The sequence below is a fragment of the Lynx rufus genome, unplaced genomic scaffold (genome assembly GCF_022079265.1).
Source record: "Lynx rufus isolate CCGP_SWC_20201006 ecotype Redwood Valley unplaced genomic scaffold, mLynRuf1.p SCAF_5, whole genome shotgun sequence".
NCBI classification, from domain to species: Eukaryota; Metazoa; Chordata; class Mammalia; order Carnivora; family Felidae; genus Lynx; species Lynx rufus.
In genome coordinates, this window is record NW_025814867.1 from 110833690 (window position 1) to 110860964 (window position 27275).

General features: G+C 36.9%; 1 protein-coding gene across 1 annotated transcript in view; it reads left to right on the forward strand.

Moving 5' to 3' along the window:
* Positions 1 to 26772, forward strand: part of TOMM70 (translocase of outer mitochondrial membrane 70) — a 34212-nt gene extending 7440 nt beyond the window's left edge. Inside the window, exons 2-12 of the mRNA XM_047099458.1 lie at positions 5700 to 5873; positions 8097 to 8223; positions 9830 to 9939; positions 13356 to 13504; positions 15109 to 15316; positions 17191 to 17325; positions 18330 to 18437; positions 19341 to 19457; positions 22938 to 23035; positions 23610 to 23732; positions 24665 to 26772. Of these exons, the coding sequence (XP_046955414.1) occupies positions 5700 to 5873; positions 8097 to 8223; positions 9830 to 9939; positions 13356 to 13504; positions 15109 to 15316; positions 17191 to 17325; positions 18330 to 18437; positions 19341 to 19457; positions 22938 to 23035; positions 23610 to 23732; positions 24665 to 24818 (1503 nt within the window). The 3' untranslated portion in view covers positions 24819 to 26772. The remainder of the gene's footprint in view (positions 1 to 5699; positions 5874 to 8096; positions 8224 to 9829; positions 9940 to 13355; positions 13505 to 15108; positions 15317 to 17190; positions 17326 to 18329; positions 18438 to 19340; positions 19458 to 22937; positions 23036 to 23609; positions 23733 to 24664) is intronic.
* The last annotated feature ends 503 nt before the right edge of the window (positions 26773 to 27275 follow it).

Below are 27275 nucleotides of genomic sequence, written 5' to 3' on the forward strand. Positions count from 1 at the left end.
TTCAGTGTAAAATATTATGGAATGTTCAGAACCTGAAAACGACTACCCAAACCAAAAGTGATTTCCAGTAACATAAATGGCTTTTAAATGTCTTTTAAACATAAATGGTTTTTAAATGACTTTTAAACCACCTGAGTACTTTTAGATATGCAAACAAACCGTATGAAATAAACTGGCATTTCAGGATGTTCCCATTATGTTTTAGATCAGTATGTCTGCATCTCATTTATCAAATATGCTTTCAAAATTGTCTTTGAGCTTGTTTTCTAACTCCAATCTTTAATTATGAAAGTTCTTATTATAACTCAAGAATGTAGACTGGTGGCAGCAGGTGGGGATTACTGAAAAGTAGTGTGAAGGATTCTTGTAGGATGGAATTAAAATCCCTCATAAAGAATTGTTCGTCATGTGTTCTCTAATACAACCTTTTTTGTCCAGTGCATTCATTTTAATTTCTGCCTGGTTTTGGCCTCAAAGCTTGTGAAAATAAGGTCTAGTTCCTGATGTAGGGGAAGGCTGGCATTGTGTTAACCAGCTTTTTGTCCTACATTTCATCAGTGGGCCAAAATGATTAGTTTATCTGTACTGTCCTTGCTGTAATGCCATTCTTTCTCTGCATTTTTATTTTTTTTATTAAAAAAATATTTTAATGTTTATTTATTTTTGAGAGAGAAAGAGAGCACAAGCAGGGGAGGGGGAGAGAGAGAGGGAGACTAAGAATCTGAAGCAGGCTCCAGGCCATGAGCTGTCAGTACAGAGCCCCTGTGCAGGGCTTGAACTCACAAGCTGCGAGATCATGACCTGAGCTGAAGTCGGACGCTTAACCCACCCAAGCCCCCCGTCTGCATTTTTATTAAGGAAGGGAAATAGTTGGACAGAAAGTAATGAGGCAGACAGTGGGCTTGGGGTGATAGGGATGTTAACCAAGGTTGTGCTCTCCAGAAATGTGGTTTGGTTTGCTTTCTGGAGTGGCAGTGGAAGCAACTGAAAAAAATTTGCACTTGGTGATTTGCCTATGTAATTTGATCCTTTTCCACACAGTGTCATTCAGACCATTGTTTTTTTTATAGTATAATAAGGAAAAGACGTTAATCAGATTCTAATTTTGGCCTTAGGAGTTAAAAGATTTTTTTTTTTTTTTAAGACTTTTCAAGCCCAACATGAGGCTTGAACTCAACAACGCCGAGATCAAGAGTCACATGCTCTACTAACTGAGCCAGCCAGGTGCCCTGGAGTTAAAGAATTTTTAATAACTTTTAAAAGGAGCTATTATAAAACAACTAATGGAGGAAAATAGCTAATTGAAAGATTCACTTGGTTGGTTTTAAGTTGATTTAGACTTTGCTGGATAAAAATAAGTATCCATCCTCTAAGTAGAGAAAGGAAAGCCTTGTGTACTCATCTCTCCAGATATGTCTGTTCTTTTAACTTGTTAGCCCTTGCTATAACTGCCTCCTCTTGTATTCTGTATGATATTATTTAGCCTTAAACTTCTAGTAGACAGGAAGGAGTTCATTACCTGTTTCTGCGGAGACAAGGTCATTACTCTGTCCAGAAGATGTTTTTATCTAATCTATAAATCTTTATTAAAAATACTGAATAAGGGCACCTGGGTGGCTTAGTCAATTGAGTGTCCGACTTCTGATTTCAGCTCAGGTCATGATCCCAGGGTCGAATCAGGCTCCATGCATGGAGCCTGTGTAAGATTCTCCCTCTCTCCCTCTGCCCCTCTCCCCAGCTCATGCTCTCGCTTGCTCTCTCTCTCTCTCTCTCTAAAAAAATTAAAAAGTTAAAAAAAAAAATACTGGGGCACCTGGGTGGCTGTCGGTTGAGCATCTGACTCTTGATTTCAGCTCAGGTCATGATCTCACAGTTGGTGGGATCGTGGGATCTAGTCCCTCGTTGGGCTCTGCACTGATAGTGCAGGGTCTGCTTGGAATTCTCTCTCTCCCTCTCTCTCTGCCCCTCCCCCCCCTTCTCTCTCTCAAAATAAATAAATAAACTTTTAAAAACAGTCTTCAGTAGGTCTATAGTCAAATATACTTCTCACATGCTTTTAATATGCCACATTATTTTCTACATAAACAGTCCCTAGTGTTTAAGGATGTGTATTAGCCATGTCCTAAATGAGTTAGAAACATTGTAAACGTTTTGCCAAAAATTGGAAGAATGTTTATCTTGATATTTAGTATCAAAAGTAACTTTCCTTATTTTGAAGTTTTATTAGCCCGTAAAGATTCCTGATTATGATGTGTTCTTGGCAAATTGAGCCTTTTATCAGTAAAGCTGTCCTTTTGTGTTCCATCTGAGGCTTTTTAATGTTTTTTTGGTCTGATACTGCCTTATTTTTCTTAGTGTTTGCCTTGTCTAACTTTTATAGTCTTTTTGACCTGTCACTTTGTTTTAGGTCATGCCTGATAGCATAGTTTGAAAATTTTTTAATATGGAGATTTAACCTATTGACATTTGTTGTTATTAACCTGTTTAATGATTCCTGCCATATGTAACCTTTTTTGTTTCTTCCTTTATCCTCCCCTTTCTACTTGTATTGATAATTTGCCCTACTTTTGGGTCTATTTTTAGTGATAAGGAAGTTATACTACCTCTATTTCTGTTCTTGCAGTCAACCTTAAAAACTAGTTTGGCTAGGTATAAGATGCTAAATTGGAGATAATCTTTCTTCAGAACTTTAAAGTTGTTACTTCATTGTTTTTTAGTACCCCATGTTGGTGATATTCTAATACCACTTTGGTTCTTTTTCCTTTGTGGATAATCTGTTTTTTCTACCTAAAAACTTTTAGGATTTTTGTTGGCAAATTTCACCATGATGTGTCTAAAAATGTGTGTTATTTCAGTTCCAGGAATTTTCTTTTCTTTTCTTTTTTTCTTTTTTTTTTTTAAGTAGGGCTCACACTCAATGTGGGGCTTGAACTCACAACCCTGATCAAGAGTTGCATGCTCTGCTGACTGGGCTAGCCGGCGGCCCCTCCAGGAATTTTTCTAATATTTCCTTCAACACACCATTCTGTGCCTTTCCTTCTAAATTCCAGATAGGTAGATGTTGGAACATCTGAATTTATATTCCATGTCATTTAGGTTTTTCTCCAAATGTCTCATCTTCCTGTCCTCTATTTTCATTGCATTCTGACAGATTTCCTTGGCTCTATCTTCTGCTTGTTAATTTGCTCCTCAGTTATGCCCATTTTAATATATAGTCCCAGACTGTCTATTAAGATGATCTCAGCAGAAACTGAGTTTTTTCTTTTAATGTTTATTTTTGAGAGAGAGACAGGGAGGGAGAGAGAGGGAGAGGGAGAGATATCTCAAGCAGGGGTGGGCAGAGAGAAGGGAAGGCACAGAATCTGAAGCAGGCTCCAGGGTCCAAGCGGTCAGCACAGAGCCCAATGTGGGGCTCAAACCTATGAAATGTGAGATCATGACCTGAGCCAACGTCATATGCTTAACCGACAGAGCCACCCAGGTGCCCCAATCCCAGACCGTCTGTTGAGTTGATTATAATAATCCTTTTTAATTTTCAAGATGTCTAATTAGTATTCTTTCAAAGCAGACTCCTTTTAAAATGACTGTGATAGCCTCTTATTCCTCTGATGTTAAAGTTTCAGTTTGCCTGGTTTATCCTGTTTTCTCAAATACTAGTTTTTCTATTTGAGTTGGGTGCCTCTCTCTTAGGGTATTAAATTTTTTTCTATGGTAGCAGTTCTCAGCAGTTTGGTCTCTTGTAAGACAGCCAAGGTATGCCTATCACTTACCTCTTGGGTGTAGGGGATCCTCGCTCCTTCTGGATGACAGCCCTAGTCCAGGCTCACTTCTCCTCTCAATGGAGTGGGAGGACTGTAGGGGCTGCTTCAAATGCACTTTTCCAGCAATAACTTGATAGTTACCCTCCTATAGTCTATAGATATATAAGAGATTCCTGATTGTCTATTATGGATATTTTGTGCTAAAGATTTTCACTGTCAAAGCGTTTGGAAGATGATTGAGGCTTTTGACAAATGGAAGATTTTATATTCATCTTTTAATTTATTTGTGGTTTATTTGGGTCTCCTACATCCTAGTTTTAAAATATGTTCCTTATTGACACTAGCTGGCTTAAACTAGCTGTTTAATATTCTGAACTTAGATAAAAGGAGTTTCCAACAAATCTTTGCACACTATACTTTTAAAAAATAATTAGAGTAGTACTTGGATTAAAGGAGAAGGGAAACAAAAGGTAAATAGTGGGGGGAAAGCAGCAAAGAAAAATGAAGCAAGAGTAAGGGGGAAAAAGAGCACATTCAAAAAAAGGTTGGTGTTTCACTTTTCTGTTTAGGAGTGAGATGCCCTGGTCCATAAGCAACTTGGCTTTCACGACTCCTGTAAGTTATTTGTGAGGGCAACTACTTCTGCTTTTGTTTTGTCAGTGCTTACCTGTTGCAGACATTATGTATTCTTTCATAATCACATATTTGTTAAAGTTGGATGATGCTGGGGCACCTGGTGGCTCAGTCGGTTGAGTGTCCAACTTCAGTTCAAGTCATGATCTCACGGTTTGTGGGTTCGAACCCCATGTCGGGCTCTGTGCTGGCAGCTCAGAACCTGGAGCCTGCTTCGGATTCTGTCTCTCTCTCTCTCTCTCTCTCTCTCTCTCTCTCTGCCCCTCCCCCCCTTGCGCTCTGTCTCTCTCTCTCTTAAAAATAAACATAAAAAAATTAGAAAATAAAGTTGGATGATGCTGACAATAAGTTTTGGGTAAAGACATGCCACAAAGCTCTTGGACTTAGCAGTTAGAACCTGGATAACTGGAATGGTCTCCAGAACGCTTCCCAAATGTTGACTGAAGTATTCACAACTGTCCTCAGTGGGTACTACCTACGAACTCTTCTTATTGTACACAGTATGTAAGTTGGGTCCTCTAGGAAGACTCTGAGACTAAGACAAGAGTACAGAAAATTTATTGATGAGCAAACAACAGATTTGGGATAACAATTATAATGAAGATGACAAAGTGTGTCTAGTATCTATTCTATACTATTGACAAACAGCCCAACAGAAAAATAGCAACACACATGAATAAGTGGTTTTCAGAATAAAAAAGCCTCATGGCCAATAAACATGAAAAGATTTTCAGATTCATTAATAGAGGAAAATGTAAATCAAAATAATATTGGAGTATTACTTTAAACCATGGTTTTTCAATGAACTTGGCACTATTGACATTTTGGATTTGATAATTCTTTGTGTTGGGGGGCTGTCCTGTGCATTGCAGAATGTCAACAGCATCCCTGATGTCTACCCACTAGGTAACAGTAGCAGCTACCCAAACCTACCCCCTGCAGTTGTGACAATCAGAAATTTCTCCAGACATTGTCAAATGCATCCTAACTGGTAGTCACTTCTGACTGATAACCCATTAGGTTGGCAAAAATTAGCTATCACAACTCTTGCTGGCAGGAATGGCAGGAAAGTGGATTTTAAATATAAAGTACTACAGCAGTTTTTTTGAAATTAAAAATACATAAACCTTTGGCTTAACAATCCTACTACTGAGACTTTATCCCATGAAGATATTTATATGAAGTGACTTACATTGTAAACAGCTATTCTACATACCCATTTTTCTTATGTGAGTTTATCACTGTTTAGTCTCTGATCTTAATCTATTCCTGAGTATTGATAAGTGTTCTTTCTTCTCATTTCAGAACTCTCTTGATAGAGCGCAAGCAGCCAAGAACAAAGGCAACAAATATTTTAAAGCAGGAAAATACGAACAAGCTATTCAGTGCTATACTGAGGCGATCAGTTTGTGCCCTATAGAGAAGAATGCTGACCTTTCCACATTTTATCAAAACAGAGCTGCTGCCTTTGAACAGTTGGTATGTATCTTAGGGTTTTTTTTTTTTTTTCCTGTTCTTTTTGTTTTCTTTATTTGCATAATGTTTCAGTTAGTACCACTCAAATAAACCTAATAAGTTTTTTGAAGTTTTGAAATTACAGGCTTTTTGTTTTCATATCTTTTAATTACATAACTTTTTTAAGAACAGATTTGAGTTTTGCTGGTTAAAAATATAATCTAAGGTTATATATATCAGGTTCTATAAAATTAGACAATACAGGAAACTACAGTGGAGTTTCTGGTAACCCCATCCTTCTCAACAGTTTGAGGCTATTTTTTTCAATTTTTTGTTTCCATAAATATTAATAGTAGCATGCGGGGAGACCAAACTTATTACACAGAATTGTTTGTGACATTCTTTAATTGCCACTATATCTTGTGCAGCTTTTCTTAGCACATGCAGATTTGTTTTATTCTTTCTGAAATGGTATATGTAGTAGCTGTTACATGGTTGTATACTGGAGAACATCTAGTGATGAACATTTGGGTTGTTTCCTGTTTTACCTATTGCATTCAGTATTTGAGTAAATATTTTCATTAAGTATTTTTTTGCATACTTTCGGGAGGATAAAATTCTAGAAATGGAAATCTAAAGAGATAGCATCAGCACCTACTCCCAACAATATGAGCATACTTGTTTTCCATTACTCTCGCTGACTATATTATCAGTCTTAATATTATTTGCCATTTTTTCTCTCATTGTTTTAATTTGCACTTTTAGAAATGTTGCTGAAGTTCACTATTCTTTTCTGCAGTTATTGGGCATTTGTAGTCTCCGCATTTTTTTGTTCAACCAAATATTACTGACTATCTTCCTATACGGAAGGTTGCTATGGTACAAGCTGGGTCTATAAAAGCAAATCATCATGCATAGAACTCAAGAATAGCTAAACAATGAACTATTTAAATGACATTTTCACAAATGCTTTAAATAATTAACATGATTCAGTAATAAAAAAATGACTAGAGATGGGATTGGTGCATAAAACAGTAGAGGAGACAGTGTTACAAATAGAGGAAACGGTGTGTATAATTGCTCTGAGGCAGGAAAGAGTTTGGTGTGATTAAAGAATTATAAAGGATCCTGGAGTATAGAGAGATGCAATTGGAGAGGCAGCAGAGGGCAGGTGAGACAAAGTCTACAGCGGTAAGGAGTTTGGATTTGATTCTGAGTGTAATGGCAAATATTTAAGGGTTTTAAGTAAGGCAGGGACATCCTCTAAAATTGCTTTCAATGTTCTGTCAAGAATATATTGTAGGGAGGCAAGAGTGGAGATGGGGACACCAAGTAAGGATGTTGCTGAGGCAGCCTATGTGAAACATGAAGTAAGCTGAGACCAACAAGTTGCTGTTATATTGGATATGAAGGGTGAAGAAAAGCAGGAATGTAAATAATAGTGGAATGGGGAAGGAGTGAGACAGCTACGTAGAAGTTGAATTGAGAAATGTCTCTTTTGGGAGTCATCTAATTTTCTATTTTATATAATGCCAGGATGTTAGATGTGGTCACCTAGGGTGAGAGAAGAGATGAGACCTTGAGGACTCAGGTGGAGGGGAAGAATTTAGCAAAGGGAATTGAGAAGGAGCAGCCAGTGAAGTAGGTAGAAATCAATTAGAGCGGCAGTTCTTTGGAGGTTTGGCAATAAAGAGGAACCAAGAAATGGGGTAGTAGCTGCAGGGAATTATGGACTCAAAGGAGGGTTTTTAAAAGATGGAAAATAACTAGAGTAAGTGGTTTTTTTTTGTTTTCTTTTTTTTTATATGCTCATGGGAATGATTCAGTAGAGATGTAGATTGATGTAGAGGTGAAATAGCTAACAAAGTAAAGTCTTTGAAGTGGAGAGAGTATGGATCCAGCTCACAAGTGGAGGATTGGCCTTTGATGAAGAGGGGTGCTTCCTCAGTTTTAACAGGAGGGAAGGAGATGATAGGAGCACAGAGATGCAGGTAGGTTTGTAGATTTGGTGGTAGAAAGATGGCCTAAGTATGTCCTTTGCCTGTTTTTGAAAATCAGGTTGCTTTTCTTTATTTACAGGTATTTACAGAGCTGTTGTAATATACTGTGGATCTTAACTCTTTTTATGTATTGGGAATATTTTTGTGTGTTGTGAGACTTAACACTCAGCCTGTTAAGTTTCGAAAAGTAATTTCTGTTGAACAGCGATTCCTTTAGTGTGACTTTTTTTAATACTTTCAATTACAGCAAAAATGGAAAGAGGTGGCACAAGATTGTACAAAGGCTGTTGAACTTAATCCCAAATATGTGAAAGCTCTCTTTAGACGTGCAAAAGCCCACGAGAAGCTAGACAATAAGAAGGAATGTTTAGAAGGTGAGGGTATTTTTGTGTTTACATACGAAAATTATATAAGGCTTTGTAGTCATTGGTAAGTTTATATGAAGTAGAGAAATCACTTGTATTTAAAAGTTAGATTCTTCCCCAACTGAGAATTTGTTTTCTAATTTAAATTGAGATTTCTGATACTTGAGTATTGTTTCTGTTCTCAATTATGGGACTAAATTAGTATTAAGATTTGAAGTTTATGTACCATACATTTTTAACTTGGCAATTAATGAGCATCAGTGTAATTCCATGATAAAGAAATCAGAAAAGAGGTTTTAGTAAGTGATAGTGTTGCTTAGATTCTACATATTTTCAGTTAATGTCCTATATAAACATGAAATAATTTTCAGATGAGTCATTAAAGAAAACATTTGTATTTTTGTGCTTGGTATTTTCAAACATTATTTTATACCCAATTGGAAATTATGTATTTGGTACAAAGCATCAGGTGAATTTGCCATTCTGAGTAAATTCTGTAAGTAAATATTCTGCAGCCTCTAATTGGCCATATCTGCTTCTAAAACTCCCAATTAGAATATAGGCTACTGGCTTATTTTAACGTACATTTTTGTGGGTGACGTGGAGCTAAACCAAAGTGATTTCTACAAGCTAAATCTGCTTTAAAAGCATCAATAATCAGATTTAGCCATAATTACTTTTTAAAATAACATTATTTAAAAGGAAAAATCCATTTTATTTTTAAAAGTCTGGATTACCAAGTGAGAGTGGTTTAGAGAACATTTTAGAAAAATTTGAGGTTTTGTGGTGGTGTGTATTTTGGTGATAGGTAGAAGGACTGTTGCTTTGGAAAAAGAGAATTCTGAGTTTTGAGCCAGCCCTTGAAGTTATTACCAGTTAATAATTGGCAGAAAGCTGATTAAGTGGATTTTAGATAGGTGGACTGAGATGGGAAAAAGACATTGACTTTGGCATTAGCCAGGTTATCCGGGGAACATATGAACAGATTGACTTGTTTGGAGGAGCAAAGATTTGGAATTCTGAGAAATTGAATTCAGAAAGAGTGGGAACAGCCAATGCTTGAATACTCTAAAAGGTTGAGAGGTTCAGGAACCACTGATCTTTTAAATTTCAAACCACTTTATCTTGAGCTGTGGCATAACCAGATGAAAATGGTATTTTGAAGCAGATTTAATTGAGAGCTCCCTGGCAAGATGGCTTTGGACACAAGGAATAACTTGTGAGGTCTATAAAAAGAATCAGACATGAGAAAGCCACATTACATTGATAAGGCCTTTAGGTGCTGGGCACAAGGGAGTCTTCCTGGATTCTTCATTTATTTACTATGTAGAATGTGAGGGTGGTAAGAAACATCACAAACCATACAGGATAGTTCCTTGGATTTCACAGGTGAGAAAAGTGAATAACCAGAGAAGTGGAATGAATTTCTGAGTTTCGAGTTTGAGTTATAGAGTATATAAAACTAAAGTGTTGAGAAGCAAATTATTGGAAATGGAATTGATAGCTACATCAGGCCATCAATTTGGTTTGGCTTTCTGTGGTACATGGTGCCCATTTGATGCTGCTAATCATCTTTGCAATAATTTTATACTTTTGTTTTTTCCATCATCTCTAGATGTCACTGCTGTGTGTATACTAGAAGGGTTCCAAAATCAACAAAGCATGCTGTTAGCTGATAAAGTTCTTAAACTTCTTGGAAAAGAGAAAGCCAAAGAAAAATATAAGGTAAATCTAAGTTGGTTAATAGAGGGGATATACATTGTGAAGAGTCATTTTAATTTACACTGCTTGGGGCGCCTGGGTGGCGCAGTCGGTTAAGCGTCCGACTTCAGCCAGGTCACGATCTCGCGGTCCGGGAGTTCGAGCCCCGCGTCAGGCTCTGGGCTGATGGCTCAGAGCCTGGAGCCTGTTTCCGATTCTGTGTCTTCCTCTCTCTCTGCCCCTCCCCCGTTCATGCTCTGTCTCTCTCTGTCCCAAAAATAAATAAAAAACGTTGAAAAAAAAAAATTAAAAAAAAAAAATTTACACTGCTTGAACTTGGGCATGATGGCAGTGGTAACAACTGAAATTAGATCTGTGTTACACTTCTTTTTCTGTAATATTGGGCTTTTGTGGCTTATCTTTTTAAAAGAAGAATGTAGGCTATATGCAATATTGTATCTGGAGAATACTGAAAGAATTCATCTGTATTAGAGGTTGCCAAACAAAGCCTATGAACCGCATCCAGTCTGCCACCTGTTTGTATAAAATTTTTTTGGAACACAGCACTCAGCCATCATTTTTGGCTGCTTTTAAGCTAAAACAGCAGAGTGAGGTGGTTGTGACAGGGACTGCATGGCCTGTAAAGCCTAAAATACTTACTATCTGGTCTTTTATAGAAACAATTTGCCAGGCCCTGTCTATATCATTAAAGGTATATTTTTAAGCGTATACTGTATAAATTGGCATTGGTTTTAAGCAGTCTGTAACAGATAATTTAATTCAAGAAGCCTTATTGAACAAAACTCCATGGTGGCCATTTTAGAAATAAATGGTCCTTGCCCTTACAGAATTACAGTTTAGTGAGAGAGACCATTAATAAGTATAAAAGGCATGATGTGGGGAAGTGTCATGAGGGATAGAAGTAGTGTCATGGGATCACCACAGGCATCACTAAATATCTGTCACTGGAAAATTTCTGCTAAACTTCAGTAATATCAAGGCAATTGTTCCTTTTTTCTTTAAGAATAATGTTTCCCTTAAGTTGATTTTAATAAGCTGTGTGTTTTTTAAATTTTACACCCCTGAATATTAGCTGAGTTAAACAGTTAAAATGGGTTTCTTCACTGCAGGACTTTCATGTGCTAGGATATGTTGTGAATCTTGGAGAGGAGTATAGCTGTAGTTGTTCTCGGTCTCTTTAAACTGTGCTTTTTTTCCCCTTGAGCATTTCCTAGAACTGGGATTCCTCACAGCACTGTAAAATATCATTTAATAGTCTCACAACCTTGAGGGAGCCTAATTTCCTTGTGTATATTTATAATGTTATTGTGGAATGATTATATTGGTTGGTCTTCAGGGTGCTCAGAAAATACAAGATAACACACATTTACATAGGTTCCAAATTAGTTTCTACTTATATTTTCTTTGAAGTTTTTATTTAAGTAATCTTTACACCCATTATGGAGCTTGAACTCACAACCTCGAGATCAAGAGTCGTATGCTCTTGTGACTGAGACAGCCAGGAGCCTCTCCACTGTTCATATGCTACCTTTGTAAATCACAAAATACTTTTCATGTTATTGTTTTTATTTCTACAACAGCCCTATGAGAAAAATAAGGCAAGTATATTTGTTGCCATTTTACAGATAAGAAAACTGAAAGTGACATGTGCAGGGTCACATGGCTAATTAGTGGCACAGCTGGAACTTGTATCTTATTCCTTTGTTACTTAAGTCCATCACTTCCATTGTATTTATTTTAAATGTGTAATTCTGTGTGGAAGGCAGGAAGATACCTTTTCCAAGCTGAAATAGTAAACTAGAAGTAATGATTTAGTCTGTCTTCAGCAACTGCTATTTAAAGTGGCAAATGATTGCCACTATATATTCCTATACAATCTTTAGTGAAATACTGAAGTTAAGCATACTTGTCATTTGATGGGTGACCAATTGATTTACAGTATTAACCTGTATAATCCTAAATAAAGACATTGAATTTCTCCCATAAAAATAGGGCTTTCCCTGGGGCGCCTGGGTGGCTCAGTCGGTTGAGCGTCCGACTTCGGCTCAGGTCACGATCTCGCGGTCTGTGGGTTCGAGCCCCACGTCGGGCTCTGGGCTGATGGCTCAGAGCCTGGAGCCTGCTTCCGATTCTGTGTCTCCCTCTCTCTCTGACCCTCCCCCGTTCATGCTCTGTCTCTCTCTGTCTCAAAAATAAATAAAACGTTAAAAAAAAATTAAAAAAAAAAAATAGGGCTTTCCCTAAGATTTCCTTTGTCTTCTTTCCCAATCTCATCTATTCTAGATTAGATAATTTACTTACAAAGCCAAATTCCCTTGGGGTGCTGGGGTGGCTCAGTAGGTTAAGCCTCCAACTCCTGCTTTCAGTTCAGGTCATGATCTCATGGTTAGTGGGATTGAGCCTGTTTAGGATTATCTCTCCCTCTCTCTGCCCTCTCCTGCTTGTGCTTGCTCTGTCTTCTCCTCTCTCTCTCTTACTCACTCTCTCAGAATAAATAAACTTAATAAAGAAAAAAGCCAAATTCCTTTTTGTCCTTCTTCAAATACAAAGGCATTGAATCTAACAAAAAAACAGGAATGGTATTTATTATGCATACAATTTAAAATACCGTATTTCAACTTAAAAATCTTTGGGTTAGATTTTCAAGATAAAGGATCCAAAATATAAGGGCCCTATGGTTATGTTATTCCCTGTACCCTCTTGAAGATTTTATCCTAATTGGACTAAAAGGAAATAATTCTATAATGGTGAATCATGTTGCCATGCCAAAAAGTAATTAAAACAAGAAATGTGATTTCATTCAGACTTTCAGTGGCATTTACTGTAATGGAGATCTTCAGATGCAGTACAGCTGGAGGTCAGATGAAAGCCCATGGTAAATGGACTTAACATTATAGCACCTGTGTAAGATGTGGTCTTGAGTGGTAAATTAAGATGCTGATCTAAAACAGAGACCAGAAGGAGATAATTTTTAGTTTTTATTACATTTTTTAAAAATTCATTTTTAAGTAATGTCTGTACCCAAGGTGGGGCTCAAACTTACCACCCCCAAGAGTTGCATGCTCTGCCAGCTGAGCCAGCCAGGTGCCCCAGGAAATAATTTTTAACTCGGCAGTTATTTGCCTCCTGTGTTTGAGATTTCACTTTCTTGGACTTTAACATGTAGTCCTAGGAGGTCTGGATATTTTACATCTTTGGAGAGGAGAGGTGTCATTTAAAACCTGCTTTGAACAACTGGGATGAGTAGCTTTACCAGTTCCACTGTCTCTTGTCCTGTGGTTTGCAGTCTGATATTCTTCAGTTATTTGAGAATGAGATCCTAGTTTTTACAGCAGTCATTCTCAGTATTGTACAAATGTACCTGCTTCTTTGGTCGGTGTTTTCTCATTTTGAAATATTTAAATGTGATTGAATTTCAGAATCGTGAACCTCTGATGCCATCTCCACAGTTTATCAAATCTTACTTCAGTTCTTTCACGGATGATATAATTTCTCAGCCCATGCTTAAAGGAGAGAAGTCTGATGAAGATAAAGACAAGGAAGGAGAGGCCTCAGAAGTTAAAGAAAAGTAAGTTTATCAACTGTAGTGTCTACGTAGTACCACATGATACTCTCAAGAGGATTCCCAGTGAGTTGAATAGTTGACTGTATTTGAATAGGGGCACTAACTTGAAAATTATCATGTAGCTCAACATGCAGATGTTTTAGTGCAGGGAAGTTTATAATTTATAACTGTGAGATGCTTAGGAGTGCCCCATAGAGTGACTTTCTTCGAAGTTTTTCCTGCTTTCCTAGCCATTCTTTGGGCTTCTTGTGTCTGTTTCTGTAGAAAACTGAAACCAAAGTACAAGATGCTGTGTTTACAACTGAGGATCAAGTCATGTATGTATAGAAGTCACCTAGTCTGCTCATCCATTTATATTTATCAGTATTGTGTTTTGCTGTTAAGGTTAGCTCTCCTTTCTAAGAGAAGGTATAATATTATTACCAACATGACATTTTTTAATGAGTTGGGAAGAAAAGGGAATATTTGTTCTAGTAGCAGAGCATAATTTTGTGTCCATGGAATATTGGAAAGTTTGAGGAAACATTGCTTTTGATTTGTATGTCCCTAATTTTTCAACCAATGTTGGCCACCTTTTAAGGGAGGATACCATGTATAATTGTAGTTGATACACAGTCTTTTCAGAAAATTGTAGTACAGAAGTAAATGTTGAAGACCATGCCAATAATTTCCTCTTCGGGTTAGGGAACATTCCTTGCTAGAAAAATTGCAGTGAAGTTAGAGTGCAGGGAATATTACCATGTAATTATAGGAGAAGTTAGCAGAGTTACAAGATTTTGACTGATAAGTTACTTGCCAGTTTTCTCTACTCAGGATATATAATGAAGGAAATGAGAAATGTATTTTAACTTACAGAGACTTATATTTGTAAGACCCCTTAAAGGTCAGCTAGTCATCTTAGAAGAATACTGATGTCACTGTATTTTAAAAATTTAGGGAACGGTGATTTTTTTTAAAGTCCTACTTAATAGAAGAATCTTCCCTTAAATTTGCTTCTTTGATATTTCCACCTATTCATTCTAGGTCTGTTTTGTAAACAACACAACTTCTGGGTGAGAGTCCTTCAGATAATTCTCTGCCTCCAGTATTGCTCCTTGACAGTGCATTTTCTACAACATAGCCAGAGTGTTCTCTACCAAGCAGAGATCAGGTCACGTCTCTTCCCTTGGCTTATGTGACCTAAACTTAATTATCTCCTAATTCTCTGTTCTTTCTGTTAGGCATAAAATAACTGTTGAGTGACATCAGTATGCCACAGGTGTGAAGGTGAATAAGACTGGATCCTTATCCATGATGCAGATCAGTCAGTCATTAGCTCATCCTTTAACATACATAAATGTCGAAGCCTGGGCAGTAACCCTCGGTTTCTGCTGTTGACTCTGCTGTTTGCCTTTTCTTCCTAGTCTCCAAGACATCGAGAAAAATCCCAGTCCGCATCAGAAATCCTAATCAGTTATTCCTCCACCACCACACCACCCCATTCCAGTCCTATACTGGAATGTTAAGGGGAAGTAGATAGTTGATTAACTCTAGCATACGAAATGTTGAAGTTTCAGCATTTGATCCTTCCTTAGTAAATAATTTCCTATGTTCATTTTTATTTTCAGTTCTGGATATCTAAGGGCCAAACAGTATATGGAAGAAGAAAACTACGATAAAATCATAAGTGAATGCTCAAAAGAAATAGATGCTCAAGGCAAATACATGGCAGAAGCATTATTACTACGAGCCACCTTCTACCTGCTTATTGGCAATGCCAATGCGGCCAAACCAGATTTAGATAAGGTCATCAGTTTGAAAGAAGCTAATGTGAAGGTACATTTAAAAATGTGTGTGTGTGTAAAAATTGATTAAAAAAAGGGACTTACAGGTTTTCCCAAATTTTCAAATTTTAGTTGCTATTCTCCAAAAGGCTGTTTTTATTCTGGAAGGAACTACCCCTAATGATGATTGGGTCAGTATGGTGAAACTGAAACATAAATATGAGTGATGTTTATCTTTAGCTAGGAAAGGATTTTTTTTTTCTTTTTTCTATGGCATTTGGTAACTTGAGCTTCCCGTTATAGCCACTGCTTACTGTATTAGACTATATTTGGATAGGGGTAAGGGTGATATAGCAGTGCTATAGGTAATACTGTAAATAAAAATACAGTAGGGAATACAAGATTATAAGATGCATTCAATAAAATAAACACATTTAATCTGAAAGATTTTTGTTACATGAATTAAAAAATAGGTTCTAAAAATATGATATAGAGATACATTGAAATATACCAAAAGTTTTTGTAGTTGTGTAGTTGGAACAGCTTTTTGTCTTCCAGGTATTCTTATGTGTACATAATTATTTTCATAATTAAGATTTAGGGGGACCTGTTGAATTATATGAGTCTTCTACTCAGTGTTAACAAGACAAAGCTTAGCTACCAATTAACTAAAATTTCTTACTAGTTTGTTACATTTGTTCGGCCTGTTTGCTCAGTGAATTAAGTGAATTCTGTCTTTTTTCACCTCCAGATAATTCATTCATGTATTTTGTGGAATATAAAAGTTATTTTCAAGGCCTGAATTTTTAACAAACTATCTTAACTTCTTATAAACAAAAATAATTACAACTAAGTATTATTAAAAGTTCCTTTTAGAACTACCCTACGACCCAGCAATAGCACTACTAGGAATTTACCCAGGGAATACAGGAGTGCTGATTCATAGGGGCACATGTACCCCAATGTTTATAGCAGTGCTTTGAACAATAGCCAAATTATGGAAAGGGCCTAAATGTCCATCAACTGATGAATGGATAAAGATGTGGTTTATATATACAATGGAATATTACTTGGCAATGAGCAAGAATGAAATCATGCCATTTGCAGCAACATGGATGGAACTGGAAGGTATTATGCTGAGTGAAATAAGTCAGTCAGAAAAAGATACTATGTTTTCACTCATATGTGGATCTTGAGAAACTTAACAGAAGACCATGGGGGAAGGGAAGGGGAAAAAAATAGTTACAGAGAGGGAAGGAGGCAAACCATAAGAGACTCTTAAATACAGAGAACAGAGGGTGGATGGGAGGGTGGGGGAGAGGGGAAAATGGGTGATGGGCATTGAGGAGGACACTTGTTGGGATGAGCACTGGGTGTTGTGTGTAAGCGATGAACCACGGGAATCTACCCCAAAAACCAAGAGCATGCTTTACACACTGTATGTTAGCCAATTTGACAATAAATTATATTTAAAAAAAAAAAAGTTCCTTTTAAAATGAGGTTTTCAAATTGAAGATACACTAATAATATGATCTTTATTTCCTAGTGATCACAAATATGTTCTGTTTTTGTTAAAATTGTGGGGGTGTTCTTATTTCATCAAAAGAAAATTTACATGTACTTTTACCTCAAAAAAATTTTTTTGGAGAAGAAACCTATTTCTTCCTTCATGACCATAACTTTTTGTTTTAATGGCAAGTAGTAATAATGCTTATCATACACCCTGTACAAAGATTCACTCAAAATGTCAAAATGTGGTGTTCTCTCTCTCTCTCTCTCTCTCTCAAAAGAAAAAAAAAAGACTTGTATACTTTTAAAGGATGAGCTTTATGGTGTGTGAGTTATACTTGAATAAAGCTGTTACTTTAGAAAAACTAAATTGGAATAAACAGTAACAATGAACCTTTTCTCATTTTGGTTATGTAGCTTCGCGCAAATGCTCTCATCAAAAGAGGCAGCATGTACATGCAACAGCAGCAGCCTTTGCTGTCTACTCAGGATTTTAACATGGCTGCTGACATTGATCCTCAGAATGCAGACGTTTATCACCACCGAGGACAGGTACTTTTCTTATCAAGAGTTCTGACCTTTGTACTAAGGAATAGGATACTAGTTTTGAGAAGGTTGTCAAAAGTTTTCTTGTGTCACTTCTGATAGCATGAACAAAGTATCAAAGTATTTCACAGTCTGGGTGGGCGTTTATGTAGTCCTGTCTTGAATATTTGTCCTTTATAAAAAAAGAAACAGAAGGCTACAATTACTGGCTTGCCGGTTTGAGTTTGTTTTTCACGTATTTCTGGCTTTTAGGTTTTCAGTGAGTAAAACATTAAAAGCATTTATTGAATATTTTAGGTTAATGCTAGAATCAACAGGATGATTTCTGTGGGCTTGCTGTAAGGAAATAGCGTCCTAAACTATCCAAACAGTACAAAAAAAATCTCTTCTGAATGGAGTTTTATAGTATTTGGTTTTTTAGTAAAAACTTGGTTTTTAGTAAAAATACATAGTGAAGGAAATCATTTCCAATTCCAGCCTTATCTGGGGAAAACATGTCTTTTATAACCCGTTTAACATGGATGGCTTCTTGGACTACATTAGGGTGGAATGTATAGGCTACATTTCCATACAACAGAAAAGCTGAAGTTCTTTCTAACGTAGGAAAATTTTACCTAATACTTCTACCTGAAGGCTGTTAAGAGATGTTAAGATAATCTCTTAAAATTCTTGACATTTTGATCCTTACTGGTAGTGTCTTAAGATTAATTTGAAAGATACTCTTGTCTGATATGTTTGAAATTTGAAAGTAGGGATGTTTTAGTCTTCTAGGAGAACAGGTTTCTTGCTTAAGAGTGACCAAAACTGCAGTACAAAAATGGTGGGTTTAATAGTATTTAGTGTTTTTGAAAAAACTGGACACTAGTTTTTAGAATCTTTCCTTTAAATGATAGGATTTTCTAGTTCATGGTTTCTAGAAAGTAATTTTGTATTGAATACTACATGCTTAGCATTATGCTAAATTGTGGTAAGAGACACTGTATAGATAATGGTTTTTTTTTCTTCCTTAGCTGAAAATACTGCTTGATCAAGTTGAGGAAGCAGTGGCAGATTTCGATGAATGTATTAGATTAAGACCTGAGTCAGCCCTGGCACAAGCTCAGAAATGTTTTGCATTGGTGGGTTCTACTTTCTTTTGTATTTTCCTAAACATCATTTTTATTTCCCATTGTTAACAAAAATAAGTGTTTCATTGTCTACAAAACCATCACCTATTTTTCTGCCAAAGGAAGACTACAAGAGAAAAACTGTTGGTTTAGGGAAATGGAAGTATAGTTGCTAATTGAGGTTTTGCTCCTATATTTCTCTGGATGTTTTGAGTTTATCTTGATAGATGTTTGTCCCTGATTTCATCCTCCCCTAAACAGCACCGTTCTTCTTACTTTTCTACCATAAACTAGCACAAAAAACAAAAGCATTTTGAGGAAGTACTCTTCAGTCATACCACATAACTGCTTTCTCATCTCGCCTTTGTAAAGCTGTTAATACTCAGAAACATGAAGCTAAAAATCAGGTAAAATAAGTCCATTTCTAGTGAAATGAGGTACTTTCAGTTAGCCCTTATAGTCTGAGTCCTAAAAGAGTTTTTCTTAAAGAAATTGGGTCACAAGCACATTTATATTATGGATGAAAAATGTTACTAGATGAAGCTTTATAACACCTGTAGTAAGGTGATAATAAATTATATTTAGAAGCCACCATTTACAAAATGGAGAGCGTACTGGACTTCTAAAAGCCCTCATTTATATGCAGTGGTAACTTACACGTTAGTATGCCTTCTTCTAGATTATTAAGCATCTTGAAATTGTATAATGGCAATGAAGTCATAGTTGTACATAGCAAATGGAGATATATCCAGAGATAGTTTCTTACAACCCTTTTAGATGCAGCAAATTAGGTTAGCAAATCACCTGCTTTTCTGGAAATAATTTTGTGATTTTTGTGTGACTTTTGTAATATGTTAAATTCCATGAGTTTTTGAGTTCTTGATTTGACAGGCCTCTTTTGATTTATTTCCACAGTATCGCCAGGCATATACAGGAAACAATTCTTCACAAATCCAAGCAGCTATGAAAGGTTTTGAAGAGGTTATAAAGAAATTCCCAAGGTGTGCTGAAGGCTATGCACTGTATGCTCAGGTAAATGTGATTTTTCATATTTTTTTAGTGGGCAGTCTTTTTTTTTTTTCTTTTTTCTTTTAAGATTTTATGTATGTATATTTATTTTTTGAGAGAGAGAAAGGGAGACACATAATCCAAAGCAGGCCGTAGACTCCGAGCTCAGAGCAGTCAGCCCAGAGCCCGACACAGCTTAAACTCACGAACTGTGAGATAATGACCTGAGCTGAAGTCGGACACTTAGCCTACTGAGCCACCCAGGTGCCCAGAACCCCTAGATGGAGAGTTACATGCTCCACTGACTGAGCCAGCCAACCAGGTACCCCCAATTACCAGTCCTTTTAAAGAACTACATTCATATGCTGAATTCCATATGGAAATCCGAAAACTGTGCTTCCCTGGTTGCAGCATCTATGAATACAAATAGCTTTGTTCCTGTTTTGATTTTCCTGGCACCAAAATGGTCTTGAATCACCTCAGGAGTGGCTCTTATGTTAATACAGTTTGAAAACCCTGGCCCTAAACTCCTAACATGGGGAGTCTGAAGTAGAGCATTTCCCCGAAGTGTTCATTTGGATTGGGTTCGCAAAATTAATTCCTTTAGGAAAATTTACCCTGTGCAATTGGTGAGAAGAATGTCCAAGGAAAGGTTTTTCTTCCTCTTTGATCATTGTTCTTTTAAATGGTTAGATAGGCTGTAACAGCTTATTTTAATTTCTCTATGGTTTGCCAACTCCTGAGCTTTCCTTGCTTTAGGATTGAAGGTGTGGAAAGTGGGATGTACATTTGAATTTTTTTCACTTTTTAATTGTAGTCTGAAGTCTCTGAGACATTACTAATTTTCAGTCATCCATTTAAATGAAAATGGTTAGCTTCTTATAGCCACAGTTAGACTTTTTCCTGCAACTAAATGATCTTGGAATGGCTGTTTTCTTTCTTAGTCTTTAAGTTGAAATTTGCTTTTGATATATTCATAAACCAGACATCTCAATACACTGTATAATATCTTCTCTTACTCTTTTTTATTCTAAATAAATGTTTTCCCCCTGACCCAAACATCACAGAAATAGGAAACATTTAAAAATGACCATCTCTGGGGGCGTCTGGGTGGCTCATTCAGTTGTGTGTCTGACTCTTGATTTCTGCTCATGTCATGATCTCCCTGTTGTGAGATCGAGCCCCATGTCAGGGTATGCCCTGAGCGTGGAATCTGCTTGGGATTCTCCCTCACTCTCTCTCTGTCCCTCCTCTGCTCGCTCGCGCAATCTTTGTCTCAAAAATAAACTTTTTTTTTTTTTTTTAAAAATGACCATCTATGGTAGATTCCTACCTCCAAACCTTTCTGAAGGTTGTTTTGTTTTTATTGTCTTTCATGCTACCTTTAGTCAAGTTGTAAGTGCCACAGGCCATAACTTTTTTTTTTTTTTTTTGTGAGGGGGATGATGACAAGATGGACTCGTGTTAGCTCTGTTCTTTTTTTTTTTTAATTTTTTTTTTTTTTTCAACGTTTATTTATTTTTGGGACAGAGAGAGACAGAGCATGAACGGGGGAGGAGCAGAGAGAGAGGGAGACACAGAATCGGAAACAGGCTCCAGGCTCTGAGCCATCAGCCCAGAGCCTGACGCAGGGCTCGAACTCACGGACTGCGAGATCGTGACCTGGCTGAAGTCGGATGCCCAACCGACTGCGCCACCCAGGTGCCCCAGCTCTGTTCTTTAAAAGTCCTAATATCACTGCATTGTTAGGAACTGAGATTCAGGATATGAAGTACAACCCAGAAATTCTCTAAATTGAGTGTGAGGAGTGCCTGGGTGGCTCAGTCAGTTAAGCGTCAAACTCTTGATCTCAGCCCAGGTCATGATCTCACAGGTTTATGAGTTTGAGCCCCACATTGGGTTCTGTGCTGACAGAGCAGAGAGCCTGCTTGAGATTCTCTGTCTCCCCCTCTCTTTGCCCCTTCCCTGCTTGCTTGCGCTGTCTCTGAAAAGTAAACATTTAGAAAAAAAAAATAGAGTAGGAGCACCTGGTGGCTCAGTTGGTTGAGTGACCGACTTATAGTTTCGGCTCACTTTATGATCTCATGGGGTCTGAGCCCTGCATCCTGCTCTGCGCTGATAGCATGGAGCCTGCTTGGGATTCTCTCCCTCCTTGTCTCTCTACCCCTCCCCACTAGCACTCACTCATTGTCTCTCTCTCTCTCAAAAATAAAAACATTTAAAAACCTTTTTTTTTTTTTTTAAATAAAATGAATTGAGTTTGAAATGATCTTATCTCTCCTTAGAATTTCTAGACAGGATGATGAAACATTGCTGATTACGCACAGTATTTAATTGTGAAAGCATGTACAAGATAAAATTTTATAAAATGTATTATGTAAGTTAAAATAGGACAAACACACGTTATAATTGTATGACATTTTTATTGAAAGGTACACTTGGGTTTGATTAGGAACAAACCAGAAGATGACAGTACCACCCTATCCTCATCACGGAAATGAAATTCAAAAGGATTTTTTTTAGCACAGATTTCTATAGGCAGCTAAAAGAACAAAGGCCACTGCATAGCTTTAAAGGAAACTCATACTAGGTACAGGTCTTCAGAGTTTTCCTTATTGCACATTGCCCTGTCTCTATGCCATCTTCAGAACAGCTGTGGCTTACTCGGGCTATCTTCTTATCAGCCCTAACATTACTAGTCTGTTTGCACTAAAATTTTGACCCCTCCTCTGCTTTTTACTTCACATATAATATATATGTTACTTTATACACAAATAGATGTGGTTACATAGTGTAACCTTTTTAACTCTCAAGCTTGAGCTTAGATGCTAGCCAGCTCTCAATAGTTTCAGTGTGAACTGATATCCATGTAACCAAGCCTTCCATTTCTGCCATGGGATTTGCCCTAAAATAGGTGACTGTAGCTGCTTTTTTTTTTCTTTTATCAGTCATTTTTAAGGAATCACTTTGGTAACAGTTAACACCTAATTGAATTTATTCTTCCAAACGAGTGGCTCAGTTGGTTGAGTACCCAACTGTTGATCTCGGCTCAGGTCATGATCTCAGAGTCCATGAGATCAAGCCCGGTGTCGGGGTCTGTGCTGACAGTATGGAGCCTGCTTGGGATTCTCTGTTTCCCTCTATCTGCTCCTCCCCTGTTCTCTGTTTTAAAAATACATAAATGAACATTAAAAAAAAAAAAATAAGAACTGGCACCAAGAGTGGGATTTTCTCTACAGTGTACCAGATCATCTGTTATTGTAATATCACTAACCACTTGCCAAAAAGAAAGAAAAGTTAATATTTCATATTTATAACAATGCTTTGTAAAAAAAAATAATAATAATACTAAGATGTAACATTTTTAAATAAGTTTATATCCCCAAAACAGAATTTGGTAATGAATGGATAAATTAAGTAAATTTTAATAATTAGTAAACAATATACTTTTAATTGTTTAGGTTGACAGTTACCTTAATATAACTGAAGTATCTCCTCATATAGGCATTAACAGATCAACAACAGTTTGGTAAAGCTGATGATATGTATGATAAATGTATTGATTTGGAACCAGATAATGCCACAACATATGTTCATAAAGGGTATGTATATTTGTGGTTCTCTTTGTTTCTGTAAGAAACTGTATTTCCTGCATAGTAATAAGATGGATTTCTTCTAGTCCTTAAGAAAGGAAGTGGGGGACTGTGATAGAGAGTGTCAGTGAGTTAACTGACAAATTTCCTAATGCTGTGGATGCTTTATTAATTTTTGAAATTGTACTTACATTTCATTCTTACACAGCAGTTAATAAATGTACTAGCATAAAGATTTCAGTTCTGAACATCCTGTCAAATATTACCTGTATCAAAATAAGTTTTTTCAGTCCTTGTGTACTTGAATTATCGTTAAGAAAAAAACTTAAATTGTACAAAGTAAAAAAATAGGCCATGCAAGGTAAGTCAGTAGTAGAGCCTAGACCTTTGGACACTTTTTTCATAATAAGGAATTTGGACTATAAAACCAATATAAAATTGAGGGGGGGGGGAATTAATGCTGATTATGTACGGTTTTAGTTGGGTTTTCCTTGTAAATTCATTGAGGTCGGAAATTGAGTCATGTACTTATCCTAATGATACTGTGCCATCATCCCATCTGACTGCCTTGTTGCATTTGCAGTTTACTTCAGCTTCAGTGGAAGCAAGATCTGGATAGAGGTTTGGAGCTCATCAGCAAGGCTATTGAAATTGACAATAAATGTGATTTTGCATATGAAACCATGGGAACTATTGAAGTGCAAAGGTAACTCCTATAGTATGTTAGAAAATTTAAGGCAGCTCCATAGATACTTATCTTTTCATTCTTATTACAGATATGTTATTGTCAATATCCATTAAGTCTTAATATGTCATGCCTTTTGAAGCAAGCTTCCCTTAAAAGTATACAACTGATTTGCCTTGTTTCATTACTTTTTCAATTTAAAAGTCACACTTTAAAAAATTGTTTAAGTCAAGCATATGCATTAGAAAGGAAAATTTGAGCATTATGTGTAGGTAGGAGCACAGCCAAGGGACTTGGGGGAACCTGTGATTGGAGGGGAGGGACATGGGGTGGGAGTGTGGTGGTAGGAGATAAGGGGAAAGGTGAGTTCACACACATGTGAAGGTAAGGTCCCTGGATACTATTAATGTTCTCTGAGGTTACGTCACTGCCTTTTTTTTTTTTTTTAAATCTATCTTTGGGGGGTGGGGGGAGAATGCAAGCAGGGGAGGGGCAGGGTGAGGGCGACAGGATCTGAAGCAGGTTCAGCACTGACAGGCTGACAGCAGCGAGCCCTACGTGGGGCTCGAACTCACGAACTGCGAGATCATGACGTGAGCTGAAGCTGGACACTCAACCGCCCCATGTCACTGCTTTCTAAAGGAGCCTTATGATTTAGTACAGAAACACAATGAGCTTAGGAGCCAGACGGGATAATTTTGAGTAAGTCATTTAATTTCTCTAGTCTCACTGTTCTTATCTGTAAACAGAGACTACAGAGGTATAATGTAAGCACAAAGTATTTATAATAGTAGCTAACATTGAGTGCTTTCTTTGTGCTAGGCACTATTTTGTTTCTTATGAAGGAGCAAAGAATTTATTAGGATCATAGTTGAACCTTAGTGGTCAGAAACTTCACTGTATTCTGTAAAATTCCTATAGGATGTGAAACATTTAAAATTTTGTTCTTTTAGAGGAAACATGGAGAAAGCCATTGACATGTTCAACAAAGCTATTAACCTGGCCAAATCGGAGATGGAGATGGCTCATCTGTACTCACTGTGTGATGCTGCTCATGCCCAGACAGAAGTTGCAAAGAAATACGGATTAAAACCACCAACATTATAAAATAGGGGGAAAGAGAATGACCCTCTTTTTAGAAGTTTACTCCCTTTTCAACTGAACCCTAAAGACACTGTCATGAACTGTGTTGAATGGTGGAACTTAGTATTTCTGTTTGTGCTGTTGTCATTCATTACAGGTTTCATGTCTAGGTGTTGTGGGAGTGGCTGTTGAAGGAAGTTTGCAGTGTTGCAGCTTTTATTCCCTGTGCAACAAAAGCTTAGAACCTGTTAAAGGGATATGAAAGCTGCAAAGAGTACAGATGATAATTAGCCATGCAAATAAAAACTTTGATTTGTTGATTTGGCTTTTTTTTTTTTTTTTTGAGGCGGGGGATGGGGGGCGATGGTTATGTTCTGGATTTTTGTGTGTGTGTGTGTGTGTGTGCGCGTGTGCACGCGCGTAATATATTTTACAGCATGTTGGTTTTTAAATTCATATAGTAAGTGCTGTAAAACAAGTTTCTTTGATTCAGTTAATCCCTTTAGTTTTTTATTTAAGGAAACAAAGCTTAAATGGGGATTTTGTTTTGAAGGCAGCAAAACTGAGACCCTTTAAACCACTGTCAGCATGCACAATGCCTCTGATTCTGCAGAATTGTTAGATTCAGTGGCAACTTAAGCCTTTTGACCCCATTCAACTCCAATGGATAATGTACATTGTTCCTAAAGTCTATAGCAACTGGCTTTCATACAGTAAATCACACAGAACCAAATATTCTGGTATATATGCTGGAAGACTGAAAATTAATGAGTGAACCAGGCAAGAGGTAAGATGAAATAGAAATGGGTTTTAATTGCCTGTGGCTATTTTTTATATTAGGCACACTATTTAATAGTGTACTTTTGAAAGAAAATTCAGGTTGGTTGTGTGTATAAAGATGAAGTGTAATACATGGGAGTGTTTAGCTTAAAATTTGTAGTGCAGAAATGTGGCTAAAGGTTCCAAAAGGATATGTTTTGGAGACAGAAGCATAGTATTTCCTAAGGTGGTAAGTTTAGTGTTTTAACTATGGCTATGTGTGCTTAAAGAATTTTAAGCCAGTATTTTCAGAAGTGCTGAAGAAATGTGGAATGCTTTTTAGTTTGGAGCTAACCTTGCTCTCTAGTGCCTGACTGCCCATGCCTAGATCTTTACTAGGGACACTGACAGTTTTATCTTTACTTCACCTTCTTACTGAAAAAAAAAAAAAAAAAATTGTTTTTGTTTTCCAATTGTCACTTTTCTAGACCATCCTTTTGTTTATATGCTGGATTTTTCTGGTGGGAGAGAGGTTGTGTTCTTAAAGTGTCTCGTTTTGAGATATTTGGAGTTGGGAGAGGTTTATTTAAGTCTGAGTATAATAAAAAAGCAAGCAAGCCTTTGGTTACACTCTGGAAATGAATTCTAATTAGTTTACATTTTTTGGGAGTAAAGGAGCATTGTATCCCTCTGTAAGAGGGTGCTTTATCCTAATGAAGTCAAAAAGATTCTGTCTACAAGTGCTACTTTTTTAGAAACTATGAGAAATGACCCCTTCCAAAGTCAGTCTGGAAGACACTGAGGAGGCCTCTAGTGGGGACAGTTTAACATAACTGAAGATGGCCTGGATAATGGAAAGTTTGAGAGCTGTGCATTTTAGTTCTTAAACTATGTACCAATTATCATGATCCCTGAATACAGAAATGTTCTACATATCTGAATAACCTCGGACTTAAAGTTTTTATTTGCATGGCTATATTTATATTAACACTGGTATTTTCTTCTACTCTTCTCCCTTCCTACCCTTTGGGGTTGGGTAGAAAAAGACACGAAGGAAACTGAAGCATGTGCCATTCAATACTATCATTCCAAATCCTCATGGACTATTGCTTGTTCTGAAAAATTTGAAACTGCACTGAAAGCTGCATTTGTCTGTATCTTTTCTTTTGTAAATGACCTCACATGTAAATTCACCAAATAAATATTACATTCAAGCTTTTCTATCTGTCCTTTAAATAAAAAGATAGGTACTTTATTTATCATAGTATTGAGTAAAACCATAATCATTCTCTTATGGGCTTAAACTAACTGAAAATAGGTCTCATTAGTATATGAAGCAAATTAAATTTTTGGTGTGAATTGTGGAGGTTCCTGAGAACATCTTTGCTTCCTATTGGAGAAACAAAGCTCCAAGAAGGGCTACCAGAGCCAGCTTCCTTTATTCCTACCTATACCTGCCCTTACCTATGCTTGCATGGCAGCCTAGAAGTCTGCCAACCAGACCTGAGCCTTGTGTCTAACATGATCTTCGAACTGGTTTCACCAAGTTTTGGTCACAGTTTGCAACCACTCTAGTCTTTCAGAAAGGATGCCTGACATTATCTGTCTAGTAACTGAGGTATAGATAGGAATATATCCCAAAACAACAGTAAAAAATTTGGTTTTAAAACAATTCTGGTAGAACTTTCAGGTCTCTGGGAACTCAAGGCTGTTTATAAACAG